This window comes from Hypanus sabinus, chromosome 3, assembly GCF_030144855.1.
Source record: "Hypanus sabinus isolate sHypSab1 chromosome 3, sHypSab1.hap1, whole genome shotgun sequence".
NCBI lineage: Eukaryota > Metazoa > Chordata > Chondrichthyes > Myliobatiformes > Dasyatidae > Hypanus > Hypanus sabinus.
The window spans coordinates 190,356,001-190,371,279 of record NC_082708.1 but is presented as its reverse complement, the minus strand read 5'-3'; the positions used below and the strand labels follow the sequence as shown (position 1 = coordinate 190,371,279).

The 15,279-nt window shown below is 40.2% G+C and overlaps 1 protein-coding gene across 1 annotated transcript in view; it reads right to left on the bottom strand.

Moving 5' to 3' along the window:
• Positions 1-15,279, bottom strand: part of znf638 (zinc finger protein 638) — a 113,336-nt gene that overhangs the window by 47,738 nt on the left and 50,319 nt on the right. Inside the window, exons 9-15 of the mRNA XM_059963493.1 lie at positions 12,610-12,741; positions 10,648-10,691; positions 9,666-9,742; positions 8,715-8,758; positions 5,384-5,524; positions 3,141-3,272; positions 1,465-1,512 (exon numbers count right to left, since the gene is read on the bottom strand). Coding sequence (XP_059819476.1) covers positions 1,465-1,512; positions 3,141-3,272; positions 5,384-5,524; positions 8,715-8,758; positions 9,666-9,742; positions 10,648-10,691; positions 12,610-12,741 — 618 coding nt within the window. The remainder of the gene's footprint in view (positions 1-1,464; positions 1,513-3,140; positions 3,273-5,383; positions 5,525-8,714; positions 8,759-9,665; positions 9,743-10,647; positions 10,692-12,609; positions 12,742-15,279) is intronic.

The following is a 15,279-nucleotide window of genomic DNA, read 5'->3' as shown; positions in this document are numbered from 1 at the left end:
CTTCTTCTCTCACGCTCTGAGACTAATGAATACCCTGCAACTACTAAAGTTTCATCACTTGGGACAGCGAGCTGTTTACTGATTACTTGTGCTAAGCACTACATGCACTTTGAATTATATTTAATAACTTTTGGAACATTTTGTTTTATCTGCTGTGTGCGTTATGAGTTTTATGGGTGCACTGTGGAGTGGAGCAATGCTGTTTCATTTGGTTGAATGTATGTAGTCAGATGCCAAAAAAGTTGATTTGGACAGGTGCTCTGATATGACAATCCTGAGGAATTTGATGCTACTGACCCATTTTGCTGATGTTGAGGGAGAAGCGGCTGTTGCAGTGGCACCATTCAACCAAATTTTCAGTCTCCCTCCTATATGTCGATACACCACCATTTTTGTTTCAGCCGACAACAGCAACGGGGGTTAAAAGCTTCTAGTAACAGGGAGTAAACAACACAGATAGCCTACCCTGGTCCAAACACATAGCTGCCATGGCCAAGAAAGCTCAGTAACACTTCTACTTTTTCAGGAGGCAAAAAGAAAACTTCGCACATCTCCTTTGACCCTCACCAACATTTATCAATAGAAAACATCTTATCGACATGCATCTCGGCTTGGTCCCCAACTGTGCGGCCCGAGGTCATAAGAACCTGCAAGAAGTTATACTGAGCTGTCTCCACATCACAGAAACCAGCCTTCCTCCAAGTGTCACACTTCTCGCTGCCTCGATAAAGCAGCCAGCATAATCAAAGACCCCACCCGCCCTGGACATCTGGGAGAAGATATACAAGTCTGAAAGCATGTACTGCCAGGCTCAAGGGCAGCTTCTATTCCACTGTTATAAGACTACTGAATAGTCCCCAGTGCAATAAGATGGACTCTTGACCTCAAAATTTCCCCCATTATGGCTATGCACCTTTTTGTCTGGCAGCACAGCATGTTCTTTGGAACTGTTACTGTTACACTTTATTCTGCATTGTTATTGTTTTACCTTGTCCTACCTCAATTCACAATGTAATGATCTGCTCTGTATGAACTGTACGTAGCACTCTACTCTGCTATTGTTTGTCCTGGTACTACCTCAATGCACTGATGTAATGAAACGATCCGTATGGATGGCATTAAAAAGTTTTTTTTAAACTGTACTCAGTACATGGGACAATAATAAAACAATTTACAACAGGGCTATTGTCTTAACACAACTCCAGCACCTCCAGCAGATTCCTGACAAAGTTTCATGTGCAGTGACCAGTGGAAGATTGAGTCTATAGAGAAGATCACAGCCAATCCCCACCTCACCCTCATTATCAGGCACATAACTTACCCAAGTTATTTTCTTTTCATTTCTAGCTCCTTGGTCTGAAACAGGAAATCCAACGAGAATCTTCCATAGTGACCAAGGTAAAGGAACATACACCTCAACAGCAAATCCCTTCCCACTGACAATATCCATAAGAAGATACTTACATCTGGTTTAAACCCCGATTCTTCAACCATATCCTTAAATATAACCTCCTAAAGACAGAAGAGATAATTCTTATCAAATTGCACAAACTACAAACTTAGTTATTATTAAACAATTTGCTACTTTCAAAATGCAAATATATCTTTTCCAATGTCATAATCAAAGGAAAGAGGCCATTTGGCCCAGCCAGTCCATGCCAACCAAGACATCCATTTAATATTGTTCCATTTGCTAATGTTTGACCCATGTCCTCTAAAACTAGCCTCAATCTCTTCTGATACCAGGTACCATATACAGGCAGTCCCCGAGTTACAAACGTCCGACTTATGAACAACTCATACTAACAGCCTGCCATAAAGTCTATTACATTAAAAATTCGTTGGCTCGAGGAAGGAGAACGTCCTCCACCATTTTAAGTCGGATCACATTGCCGTTAACACTGTGTTGAGTGTGTAACTTTGTATTTGGCTTAAATTTTTCTTAGCAAGATTCACCCTGACCCCACTTTTCCAGTCAGCAGTGCCCCTACTTGCCCCATTTAACCTGTCTCAGTGCAGGTGGACTTTAGGACCTGGGGGAAGCTCAGGACCCACTGCCTGCAGCTGCTGCTGAATCCGCAGTGTTTCTGTTCCATTGACGGAAAACGATCACGATTGAAAATAAAGTAGAAATAATAAAGCGATCGGAAAGAGGTGAAACGCCATTGGTCACTGGAAAAGTGTTAGGCTACAGACAGTCAACGATCGGAACAATTTTAAAGGATAAAGTAAGAATAATGAAGCATGTGAAAGGCACTGCCCCGATGAAAGCTACAATTATTACTTAACAACAGTGGTTTAATTATTGAAATACATACATTTCTAAAGTGTTTTATATGCACAGAAAGGTAAAATATATACTATATACTAAGACAAATGTTTGACTAACTGACTTCCCTTGAGGTTTAAAAGTTGGCTCTCAGGTTCCTATAAAACCTCACTCTCTCACCTCTAGCTTTTTATTCCTCAGTACTGCGAAAACTGAGTCTTCACCTTACCCAGACCCCTCATGATTTTATACAACTCCTTGTTCTCTTATGATTCAATGATTGAATTCTCAGCCTGCTCAATTTCTCCCCATAACTCAGTCCAACTTAATGGCATCTTTCCTGCAGTGTGATAATCAAAACTGAACTCAATATTCCAAATATAGCCACACCAATGTCTTGTACGTTGCTAACATCTATACTCAGTGCCTTGACTGATGAAGGTCAATGTGATCAAAGACTTCTTAACCACCTGGTTTACCCATGACCCCATTTTTAGGAAACGGTGTACATGTACTCCAAAGTCCTTCTGTTCCACAATGCCCAGGACACTGCCATTCCCTGTGAAAGTCCCACCCTCATTCTTCATCTCAAAATGTAACCTCACATTTGTCTGAATTGAACTCCATTTGCAGTTCCTGAGTCCATATCCCCAGCAGAGCAAGGTCCCTTTGTAAATTCTGATAACCACCTTCACTATCTAAGACACCCTCAACTTTAGTGTCACCTGCACAATCCCGTAAAAGAGGACGAATAAAACCAATGTGTCAGCAGTTGATGTTTTATCTGCACTTTATTCTACACCTATTTCAGTAGCAAAGTAATTAACAACTACTGTAAGCTACTGACCGTCAATCTGTCTGCTACTCTTACCATGTCACTCAGATCCACATACTGATGTAGTATTTCCATACTGATAGCATTTCCTTCGAGCTTGATCGTAGAAAGACGGTAGAACTCCACCATTTTTGTCGCTGCTTTTTTGCACGCCATTTCCAGGTATGCCTTACAAGTAAAATAAAATGTTTTAGTAAGAAGAAATTGGTGATGTAGCATAATATTGCTTCAAATTGTATCTATATTTCTGTAACTAAAAGTTAAGAAAGCTTAGCAGCTAGTCTAACAGCGTAAGTGGCGTCAGTGATCACCAACCAGGGCTCAATTCCCAATGCTCTTTGTAAGGAGTTTGTATGTTCTACCCGTGACCAAGTGGGTTTCCTTTGGGTGCTCCGGTTTCCTCCAGATTCCAAAGATGTACAGTTGGGGCTAGGGGTAGCTAGTTGTGGGTATGCCATGTTGGTGCCAGAACCAGAGCAATACTTGAGAGCTGCCTCCAGCACATCCTTGAATGGTGTTGGTCATTGATGAAATCAACACATTTCACTGTATGTGTTCATGTACATGTGACAAAGTTAATCTAGCTCTCTCTTTCAAAAGTCTCTATAATTCTATAACTACTTTCTCAATATAGCTCCCTGAATTCCTTCATCATTTAAACACCACCATCAGATCTTAACTCAATAATTTTACACAAGTATTAAATTTTGACTTATTTTGTGTAATCTCTCCAAATGATGAAATATCTGCATGTGCTATTGTGCCCCAATTGGGCTGTTTAGATTTTAACTCCCCGCTCCCATGCATCCTGCTAACTTTGCCTTGGAATAAATGAAACTTGGACATTCTTCAAATAAATTGATGTTGTATATGCCAGACAAGATACTGGTCTACAAACCACTATTTACTTGAGGAGCTCACTACTCAGCTTCCTTAAACCCTTAACCTGATGTACACAATTCCTGAACAACTATGTGACTACGCAGAAGTACTTGAAATAAGTTGTTCATTTATTTTCCTGATATGTTTACTTCAGTCAGAAGAAGAAAGTTGGAGAATGCAAAGGAATAAAGGCAAAATGAAAATGCAATTACAAAGAAGGCATGCCAGAGGCCATATTTCATTACTAGTTTGAGGAGATTTGGTATATCACCAGAGACTAGTAAATTTCTACAGATGTACCATGGAGCGAAATCTGAGAGGTTGCATCACCATCTTGTATGGAGGCAGCAATGCACAAGATCAAAAAAAAAGCTGCAGAGGTTTGTGAACTCAGCCAGCTCCATCATGGATACTATTCTCCCTACCACCAGGGCCATCCTCAAACATACAATAACTTTAGAAGGCAGCATCCATCATTAAGAACCCCCATCATCCAGCACATGCCCTCTTCTCACTGCTACCAATAGGGAGGTGGTACAAAAGTCTGAAGACACACATTTAAGATTTTAGAAACATCCTCTTTCCCCTATCATCAGATTTCTGGATGGACCATGAACCCAATAAACATGATGAAGTTTCAAAGGGTATGGGGGAACGTAAGAAATGATTCTTGGACTCTTGCAAATAACGGGTTAAAATTAAGCGCGATCTTTTGTGTGCTCTGTTCTGGATAGTGTGCAAATTTTTGTTCTGTCCTTCACTGAGGAATCTGGTTGCAGCTTGTTTAGATTAATGTCTCACGGATGTCTCCTGGGAATATTATGTAGAGTTGAGCAATCATGAGACACAAATTGAACTAAGTCCCATTCTTCGTCTAATGAAAGAGAATAACTGATATGAATTGGACAGAACATTCATTTGTAATTAAAACCCTGATTTAGTGGACTCTCTTATCTAAGAAATTAAGTTTTGCTCCAGCAGACTTTGTGGGAATACCAGTTGAACTGAGTGCTCTTTGTTTTGCTAGTTTCATAAATTGTAACGTTCCTGCATGTTAGACAGAGGTTTGTCATGAGCCGCCAGAGGGAGAGGAATTCTGTCTCTCTGATGCTTGGTTCCGAACTTCTCGCTAGCTGAGTTCGAACAAATAAACTACCGAAAAGGATAAAGTAATGAACTGTTTGTGGTGTGGTTACTGGTCTGGCAGATTTAAGTTTACAAACACTACCTCACTTTGCTTTTGTTGCACATTTTTGAAAAAAATCTAGTTTATGCACTATACTGCTGCTGAAAAGAAAAACAAATTTCACAACACATCAGTGATAACAAACTTGGTTGTGATTTTGAAATCCAAGCTAAAATTAAACATGTATACCTACTGCTTGGCCAACACTCACCTGGTTTTTGGAGAACGTGATAACCACATTCAGCACTTCTCCAAAAGGCTTTGCCAATCTTTTCAGGTCTTCCTCTGTGTATCCTTTAGCTGGAAGGTTGCTAATTCGAATAACTCTACCCTTATCATTGGGGGAAGCATTCTACAAAGTAAAAGAAAACCTTTGAGACTACTAGTCTAAGTTGCAAGAAATCAGTTTAAGCTTAATTGTCATTTCATCGTACATCAATAGTCGGCCCTTCTTATCCGCGAGGGATTTGTTCTGGGACCCCTCGCGGATACCAAAAAGCACGGATGCTCAAGTCCCTTATTCAACCTGTCTCAATGCGATGGACCTTAGGACCCAGTGGAACCCCAGACCTTATTTAACCTATCTCAGTGCAATGGACATTAGGACCCAGAGGCGGAGCTCTGTTCACAAAAATAGTCACAATCATGATTGAAAATAAAGTGGAAATAATAAAGCGATTGGAAAGAGGTGAAACGCCATTGGTCATTGTAAAAGCGTTAGGCTCCGTCGGTCAACAATTGGAACAATTTTAAAGGATAAAGTGAGAAAGGCTCTTCCCCAATAAAAGCTACAATTATTACTAAGCAACGCAGTGGTTTAATGATTGGGTTTTGAGGTTTTGATCGTCCACATCAACCCGACACGGTGGAGAGCGCATTCGGAAGTGGTCTGTCACTTGATCGAACTTGGGAAATTCTGTCCCCGAGCCCAGCGCTGAAACATACGTTCTTAAGTGTTTTATATGCATAGAAAGGTAAAATATATACTATATAATAAGACAAACGTTTGACTAACTGACGCTAAATAATACCAGATGTACCTGTTCTGAATAACTTAGTAAGAGAACTTCCAATTTTTTTCGACCCCGATCCACAATAACCCATGCACATCCTCCCATATACCTTAAATCATCTCTAGATTACTTATAATACCTAATACAATGTAAATGCTATGTAAAATAGTTGTTATACTGCATTGTTTAGGGAATAATGGCAAGAAAAAAGTCTGTACGTGCTCGAACAACAAGTGCTGGAAGAGCACTTCTGGGTTTTCTCGATTTGCGGATGTGGAACTCACGGATAAGGAGGGCCAACTATACAGCGAAATGAATCAACATTCCTACAGGGCTAAAGTGCAAAGCACAGTAACACACAAAAAAAATTTAAAAATATAGCCCAAGTCTCTGACTGTCATGTCCTGTAGATTGATGTTACATAGGATATTGTCCAAGAACAAGCCTTCAGCAGTCTGGTCATCACATGTTAGTGCAGCTGCAGACCAAAACAATCTAGCTCGCCTACCACCAAGCAAACACTGGAGGGCAGCACTGCTAAAAGAGACCAGCCTCCAACCCATGCCCACCCTGCCGTAAAATTATAGATATCACATTTAAATTCAGGCAAAATACCAGTAAAATAGCAAAACAACCTCAGTGATTCATTATTCTCCTCAGCACCCTATGCTCCAGGGAACATTTCTCAGCCTGTATGCCTTGTCATGCAACTCAAGCCTCCCAGTAACACCTTCATGAATCTTTGCTGCACCTTTTCCAACTTATTGACTTCCCTTCCTTTAGCTGACTGATCAGAACTACCACAATATTTCATGTACAGTCTGACTGATGACTTATACTCTCCTGGGCCATACCATCTTATGTTTAAAGCTCTGCCCTGGATTAACAGATTAAAATCCAATATATCACGCTCTTGTCGGGCTTATCTACATTGTAATCTTGGAAAACTTTCTTCATTGGTCACTACTCTACCAGTTCTGGAGTCATTGGCCAACTTACTAATGTTAACAGCATTGTTATCTATGTTATAGAATTTGGATGTCAAACTGCAATGACCCCAGCACCAATCGGTGTAAAACACTCTGGTCAAGGCCTCCAAGCTGATAAAACAATCCTCGATTACCACGCTGTCTCCTTCCACTGAACTAATTTTGTATGAAACTGGTCAGCTCACCATAGATCCCATGTGATCTAATTTTCCAGACTAACCTGCCATGCAGGAGCTTGCTGAAGTCCTTGTAGACAACAACTACTGCATGCCTTATTAATCTTCATCATCTCCTCAAAAAAATTCAAACTAATTTGCCAGATATGTTTTTCCATGTACAAACCCATGCTGACCATCTTTTGAAATGTTGCCAGATCCTGTCACTCAGAATTCACCCCAGTAGCATTCCAACCACCGTTACAAAGTTTGACTAACTTGTAAACTAAATTATAGGAGCCATAAAGTCACACAGCAGAGAAAAAAATCCCTTTAGCCTACCATGGTCATGCTGAACATCTGTACCAACCCTATTACCCACATTTGGCCTGCCTTGGTAATGCCAATATTTGTCCAGATTCTTGAACGTTGCAACAGGACGTACCTCCATCACTTCCTCAGGCAGTGTTTCTAGATTCCAACAACAAGATGAGAAAGACTCCCCTTTCACCTCTACCTATTCCTTTTCATTTTAAAGATTCTCACTACCCACTCCCCCAATAATTTGGTCTATCTCTATAAGGTCTCCCCCTCAGAACCCTTGATTCAAGTAACACAAAAAGCAAGCTAACCTAGCTTTCCTGTAAAATTAAAATGCACCAGTGTAAGACACATACTGCGGACCACACTCTTTTCTTCACTCCTGGCAAAGCCTGAGAAATGATATCACTGTGGTAATGAAATGCCTGTGACAAACACCTTGGGCTTCAGTGCAACTTAAAAACTGATATTAAAAACACATTGCTACAATCATGAAGAAGGCACTCCAATGGCTCTACTTCATTAGGAGTTTGAGGAGATTTAGCATTTCACCAAAGACTTGTAAATTTCTACTGATGCATGGTGCATCACTACCTGGCAAGAAGACTCTAATGCACAGCATCGCAAGTGGCTGCAGAGGATTGTGGACACAGTCAAATTCATCACGGGTACCAACCTCCCTATTGAGAATACTTTCAAACGGTGGTACCTCAAGGTGGCAGCATGCATCATTAAGGCCCCTCACCAACCAGGATATGCTTTCTTCTTGATACTACCATTGGAGAGGAGGTACAGAAGCCTAAAAGTCATACTCAATGATTCAGGAACAGGTTCTTCCCCTCTGCCATCAAATTTCTGAACAGTCTATCAACATTACCCCGATTTTCCTTTTGTTAAACTATTTTATAATTTATATTAATTTTTGACTTTGCACTGACCTGCTGCCACAAAGCAACAAGTTTGACATATCATAATAGTGTTAAGCCTGATTCTGAAATGTTTTCAATTTTCTTGAGGGCCAACTGTGTTCATCTCACTAGCTTTAACAAGTGAATGGAACTCACCTCAGACTCTGTCTTCTGCGCTGCTGCAGTTTCATCTTTCATTGCTGATAAAAAGTTAAAACACCTTCAGTGACTTCCAACCTTCACACAGCAAGTTTAAAATTCAGTAGTAACAACCTGATTTAAAGCTAAATAGTATTTTATCTCTAACACTATTGACAGAGTTTGGTATTTCTTGTGAAGATACTAATTCCCATTAAGCAGTAATACATATTTCAGAACTGTACAAGACATCTGGACTGACATCCACTTATATCACTTGATATCATTCTGAAGTAACTTTAGATATTTTGACTATTAAAAAGCACTGGTCAAGGTGGCACTGAGCTGTGATGACCATTAAAGTCATGGCTCAGACTTTGTTGTCTTTTCTACGTTCACAGAGATGGTTTTGGGGATAGCATTGGGAGTTACGAGTCAAATTAGATCTTAGGAAAAAGGAAGTTAAGAGTAATGAAGAACAAGTGTTCTGAATCCAGGTCGGAGCACTCCGCAGTCAAAGCTCAGCAATCCCAGAGATTGGGTCAGCTTGTCGCAGGTTGAAGGTCTATACTCGCAGAAGTCACGAGGACCAATGAACACTTCCAGGTCACCAAGGTTGGAAGCCCATGTGAATTCACAACCATGTGAATCCAAAGATCAAACCATGATCGGAGAGTCCTGGGGTCAATACACAGAGGTGGGCAAAGTCTGGAGCGATTTGTTAATATTTTAGGAACAGAGTTTAATAAGCATCACTTGACTGGGGCACACTCTTTGCACCTGAAATTGCAATACAGGTGTAATGCTTTGGTTCACATCTTTACTGTTATGCTTGTGGGTATTTCATTTAGCAAGGTAAAATGTCATTGGATAATGGACAGCACTTGATTCAAAACATACCCAACTCATATCAACCCCAAGCTGAAAACTATCCCATCTTTATAAATCCCCTTCAGTATATTATCTTACTTGCATCAGCTGAAGATGGAGTAGTTGCTTCCATAGTCGTCTGAGGGACAGCACTAGTGTCTGCAGTGTTCTCTTTCCTAAGGCAGACCAAAGAGAATTGTGAGGTCATACAATATCTTAAACATAGAAAACCTATAGCACAATACAGGCCCTTTGGCCCACAAAGTTATGCCAAACATGTCCCTATCTTAGAAATTACTAGGGTTACCCATAGCCTTCTATTTTTCTAAGCTCCAGGTACCTATCTATATTTGGTACCCCAAATTATGTAATACTGTCACTATCACTGAAAACACATGAAGTTATGTGCAAGGCCTAAAAGAGCAAGAGACAGAAGGGAAGATGATTGGGGGGGGGGGGGCGGTGGGGGAGAGGAAAAGAGAGGGCAATCTAAAATTACCCTGGCCCTCAAGTCTCTGGAAGAAAGCAAAAGAGTAATAGCAGACATGCCTCCCAGTTTTCAACCAGTGGTAGTACAGCAGTTGCAAAGCCTTTTGTCAAAAATCATAGCCTAGCAGTTTATTCCTCCTACTCCTACTTGATGATTTCAAGGTCTGAATCATTTGTGTCAGTGAATGTAGCTTACACAGAATTATCTCTATTTTGACTTTGAACATCAAGCAATTATCTTCAGTGGATTTACCGATCAATAGTACACCACAGCAAATTCATAATACATATTGTGAATACAATATATATTGTATATGGCAATTAAAATTGATCCTTGATGTATAAAACCAAAGCATTCATGGTATAAAGCTTACTTTTATACTTAATTTACAAAATTACTTAACGTAACATAACAACTATTTTAAACAGGTTAGAGTAACTATTACTCTGACACACTAGACATGAAAATGAATTTTGGCTGATGTTTATTTTAATATTGTTTACTGTGTATGGATGATACTGATGATCATTGACAGCTCTAGGACTGATGTACAGTCTACACGTATTCAAGATTTGCTATTCAGACACTTACTCTTCAAAGGCAGCAGCTTGGCTCTCTAATTGTTCACTCTGATCCTATTAAAATAAAATTAAAGCATTAGGATTTTCCAGTTGTATCCTGCAGTAAAGACTGAAGCCACAAATGGATGACTGCTAAGTCTAAAGGGAGAGCACATGCAAGAGGAAGAAACATGGACAAAATGGTAAAGAGCAATCACTGGAAACACCAACTCAAGATGCTAGAACCTGCAGCAAATAAAATCTGTTGAAAGAGTTCATGGGTCGAGCAGCATCTCTGCTGGCAAACAAATGGTCAGGAGATGCTCAGCAGCTGAGTTCTTCACACCGTTTATTTTTTGCTCCAGATTACTCCCTATTGTTCTTTGCATCAGATTTTTGTTCTGTACCCAGCACAATGGACATTATTTCCAGAAGAAAAAAATTACCATAGGTACACACAATAATCTTCTTCTGTACCTTAAACAGTGACTAGTGAAATTTCATGTCAATTATTACCACAGATGCTGACTTGCTCAGTACTTCCATGATTCACTGCTTTGATTTCAGATCCACCTGCAGTGTAATCTGCCCAGAGGGGTGAAAACTCTGAGAAGGGGTTGCAGTGCTTTACAGTTGTATCAGACACTCCGGGTTCACCATGCTCAGAACTTGGGAATGGTACACAAATCCCAGAGAGTCATGTACACCATGGTTCCCCCTACTTCAGCCCTTTATCTGTTACTGATCCCCTTTTAACTTAACTCACAACCCCACCCTCCCACCTATCATCACCTCAGTTTGTACTCCCTCCCCACCTTCTTATTCTGACTTCTGTCCCCTTCCTTTCCAGTCCCAATGAAGGATTTTGACCTGAAATATTGACTTTTTAATACCCTTCCATCGATGCAGCCTGAGTTCTGCTGGGGGAGTGGGATTGTGTGCATGCGCTCCACGAGCGCGGACACACTTTTAAAATATGACTAGCGATATTGATATGGTAGATGCACGGACTCCCAGCATCCAGACTATTTGAATGCTTCAATGCTGGCTGCATGGCTGTGTGTCTGGTACCGGAAGTTAAGCTTAACGCCTTGGTTACCTTTTGCATCTAATGCTTGTCTTGAGATTCAGTGCACAGCCTCTACACCCCCCAAATTCTGAGCATAGCAACGCTGATGTTTGTGTTACTCTCTCTTTCTTTTAATCTCTTAAACTTGACGTCAAGGTTGATTTACCTTTTTATCTCACTAAACTTAGTCATAAGTCACTGGAGCAAAATTAGGCCATTTGGCCCATCAAGTCTGGACTGTCATTCCATCATGGCTAATTTATTATCCCTGTCAACCACATTCTCCTGCCTTCTCCCCGTAACCTTTGACACCCTAACTAATCACAAAACTCTCACCTCTGCATTAACTATACCCAAAGGCTTGGCCCCCAGAGCAGTCTATAGCAATGAGTTCCACAGATTCATCACCCTCTAGCTGATGGGTGCAAAACTCTAATTGGGCAAATGCACCAGAGCCTTCTTCCATTTTCCGGCTAAAACAATTTTGATCACATTACCATTCATACTAGCTTCTTACATTGTAGTGTATACTGCACTAGCTACAAAGTGCTTTGAGGGACATAGAAACACAGCACACACATAATGCTGAAGGAATTCAGCAGGTTAGGCAGCATCTACAGAGAAAAATAAATGTCGATGGTTTACTCTCCTCCACAGGTTTGCCTGACCTGCTCAGCTCCTCCAACATTTTGTGTGTTGCTCTGAATTTGCAGCATCTGTAGAATCTCTTGTGAGTACAGAAACACAAGATCTTTCTCCACCCTGACTTTTTCCTTAAGAGAGCGAAGTTATACAGATGCAAGTCACTATATGGTCGAAGTACTCAGTAAACCAGCTAAACCTCAAATGATGTGCATGCTTTTTAGATACCAACACACATGTTGCAGTACACCCTAAACGGAATTAAACTGCCCCAGTGCTTACCAGTTTTGGAACATCCTTCTTCTGTCCCAGTAATGTCATGCACACCTGCCGGCGGTTGATTTCCGCTGGTGTGATGCTGTAGAACTCCACCACTGCTACTGCAGCCTCTTTATATGCCATTTCCAGGAAAGCCTATTTTTGAGAAATAAAATGCATTCAACAACCTTAGAAAAGAATCACTCAACTCTCATAGCCTTTTTTGCCAATATTTAAAAAGAAACTAAGATTATCCATCCACATTATTGTCTATAGCTTAGGAAGAGATGCAAGTTCTTGAATGTGGAACATAGAACAGTATAGCTTTGGAAAAAGTCCTTCAGTCAACCATGTCTGTGCTGGCTATGAACTACCCAATGGCATCAAAGTTTCATCGAGTTTGCACCCGTAAGATATTGGAGCAGAATTAACCCATTCAGCCCACCAATACTGCTTCACCATTTGATCACAGCTAATTTATTGTCCCTTCTGTTAGCCTGAAGATCACTCGAGTGAGGTGTAGCACCTGCTTAACCTCCTGATCAGTGTCATGTGAAGCTATGGGAGCAGTTGGTGGATGGTCATATGAGCAGCTAGTGCATACACAAGTCCTGGTTATGTGACCATTGAAGCCAGGCAGACAATCTCTTAAAGAGTTTTGTTAACAGCTGGGGTCACCCATCTTGTAATGACGCTGTCCAGAAGAAGGCAATGGCAAATCATTTTTGTAGAAAAATTTGCCAAGAACAATCATGGTCATAGACCACCATCACCCATGTCATATAACATGGTGATTATGTACTCAATGACAGGGTATAGGAGAGTTTATCGAAAGAAGTACATAATTCCCTGAAAGTAGAAACATAAGGAGCTAGGATGGTGAAGGTGTTGTATGGTATGCCTGCCTTCATCACATATAGTTCTTGACTGCCACACAATTGGATGGATGTAATTAAGCTGGAGGGTGTGCATAAAAGATTTACAAGGATGGTACCTACATTAACAAGCTAGAATTATCTTAAGATTAGTTAGGCCAGCTCTACTTTTTCTGGAGCAAAACGGATTGAGGAGTGACATTATTGAGATACAGTACTGTGCAAAGGTCTTAGGTACATGTACAAAAGTTTTGTAAAACAAAGATACTTTCAAAAATAATGAAAAGTTTCTAAATATCAAAAAAATACTATAAAGATCAGAGAACAGTAAAAAAAACTAAATCGAATCAATATTTGGTGTGACCACTTGTCTTTAAAACTTCATCAATTCTCTTCGGTGCATTATCATGCAGTTTTATCAGCAAATCAGCTGATAGGTTGTTCCAAGCATTTTGAAGAACTGGTCACAGTTCTTCTGCAGACTTAGGCTGTATCGCTTGCTTCTGTAATCGCTGATGTTGAGATCAGGTCTCAGTGGAAGCCATGCCACCTGTTACAGAACTCCTTGTTCTTCTTTTCCAGTTCTTTGGCCTTGTGTTTGGGATCACTGTCCTACTACAGAGTGAAGGTGGCACTGATCAGACGCCTCCCTGATGACATTGTGTGATGGATGAGAATCTGCTTCTATTTGCAGCACTTCTGCTACACTCCTGGTCAAAATGCCTCCTGCTTTAAGCCAAAAATTCCAAATTTTGACTTGCCAGCACACAGCATCTTTCTGCTACTGTTCAGCATCTTACCCCTTGTGTTTTTGAACGAAGATAAATCTTTTGGCTTTGTTTCCATTTCAGAGGAATGGCATTTTGGCAGCAATTCAATGAAGACCACTTCTGACAATACTGAAGAAAGGTTGACTTGGGTTCCAGTGGTTTCAGTGCTGGACTTCCAATTTAGAAAATACGTAGTTTGATGTATCACTCATCTGTTGCATTTAGTTTCCATGTCCTACCACTACATTTCCAGTCTTCAACCTTGCCTGCTTCTTTGTGCTTCTTCAGAAGAGCTTGAAAAGCACATCTTGAAACTCTGGTAAGTGGCAAAAATTCTGCTTGGGAGCAACCTTGCTGATCCTGGATGGTCACCTTGTGTCTTGATGCTATACTCAATCATGCCACAATTACAGGAATTGATGATTTGAAGGTTAAACAGTCATATCGGCAACACCCTCACCTTTTAGTTTATTTATCCTTTGTCCAGTTTGATTCCTTCTATACCCACTTCAGTCAATCAGTTTAGTTCATTCAACTCATTATGTCATTATTAGCATCCTGCTTGTTATCTTTGTTTATGCTTTGCTACATACCGACAAAATAATCAAGTTTTTATTTGAAAAGTGGTCTATTACTTAATATGTTACTTTCTTCATTGAAATACGAACATTTCTCTAACATAAAATTTTTAGGATTTGCTCTTTCCTACAGACATACTAAATAAACATCTAAAACAAAATGTATCAAAAAATCTAGGGTGCCAAAAACTTTTGCACATTACTGTATATAAAATTATGTAAGGCATACATAGGGTACAGCAATTGTCTGTTTCCCATTGATAGAGAAAGAGAGAAAGTGAGATCGGAGGAGTTGTTATCTGAATGAGCTGTCAATGATGGTGATGGAGGCTAGGAAAGTAATATTGACAAGATACTTTACAAATACTTGAATATAGATTATGAAGGAATATGGAATTAATGTGATATTATTGTAGATGACCACAGTGGTCAGCATAGACAGAGGGTTGTAGGTCCAGTTTCTGTTATACA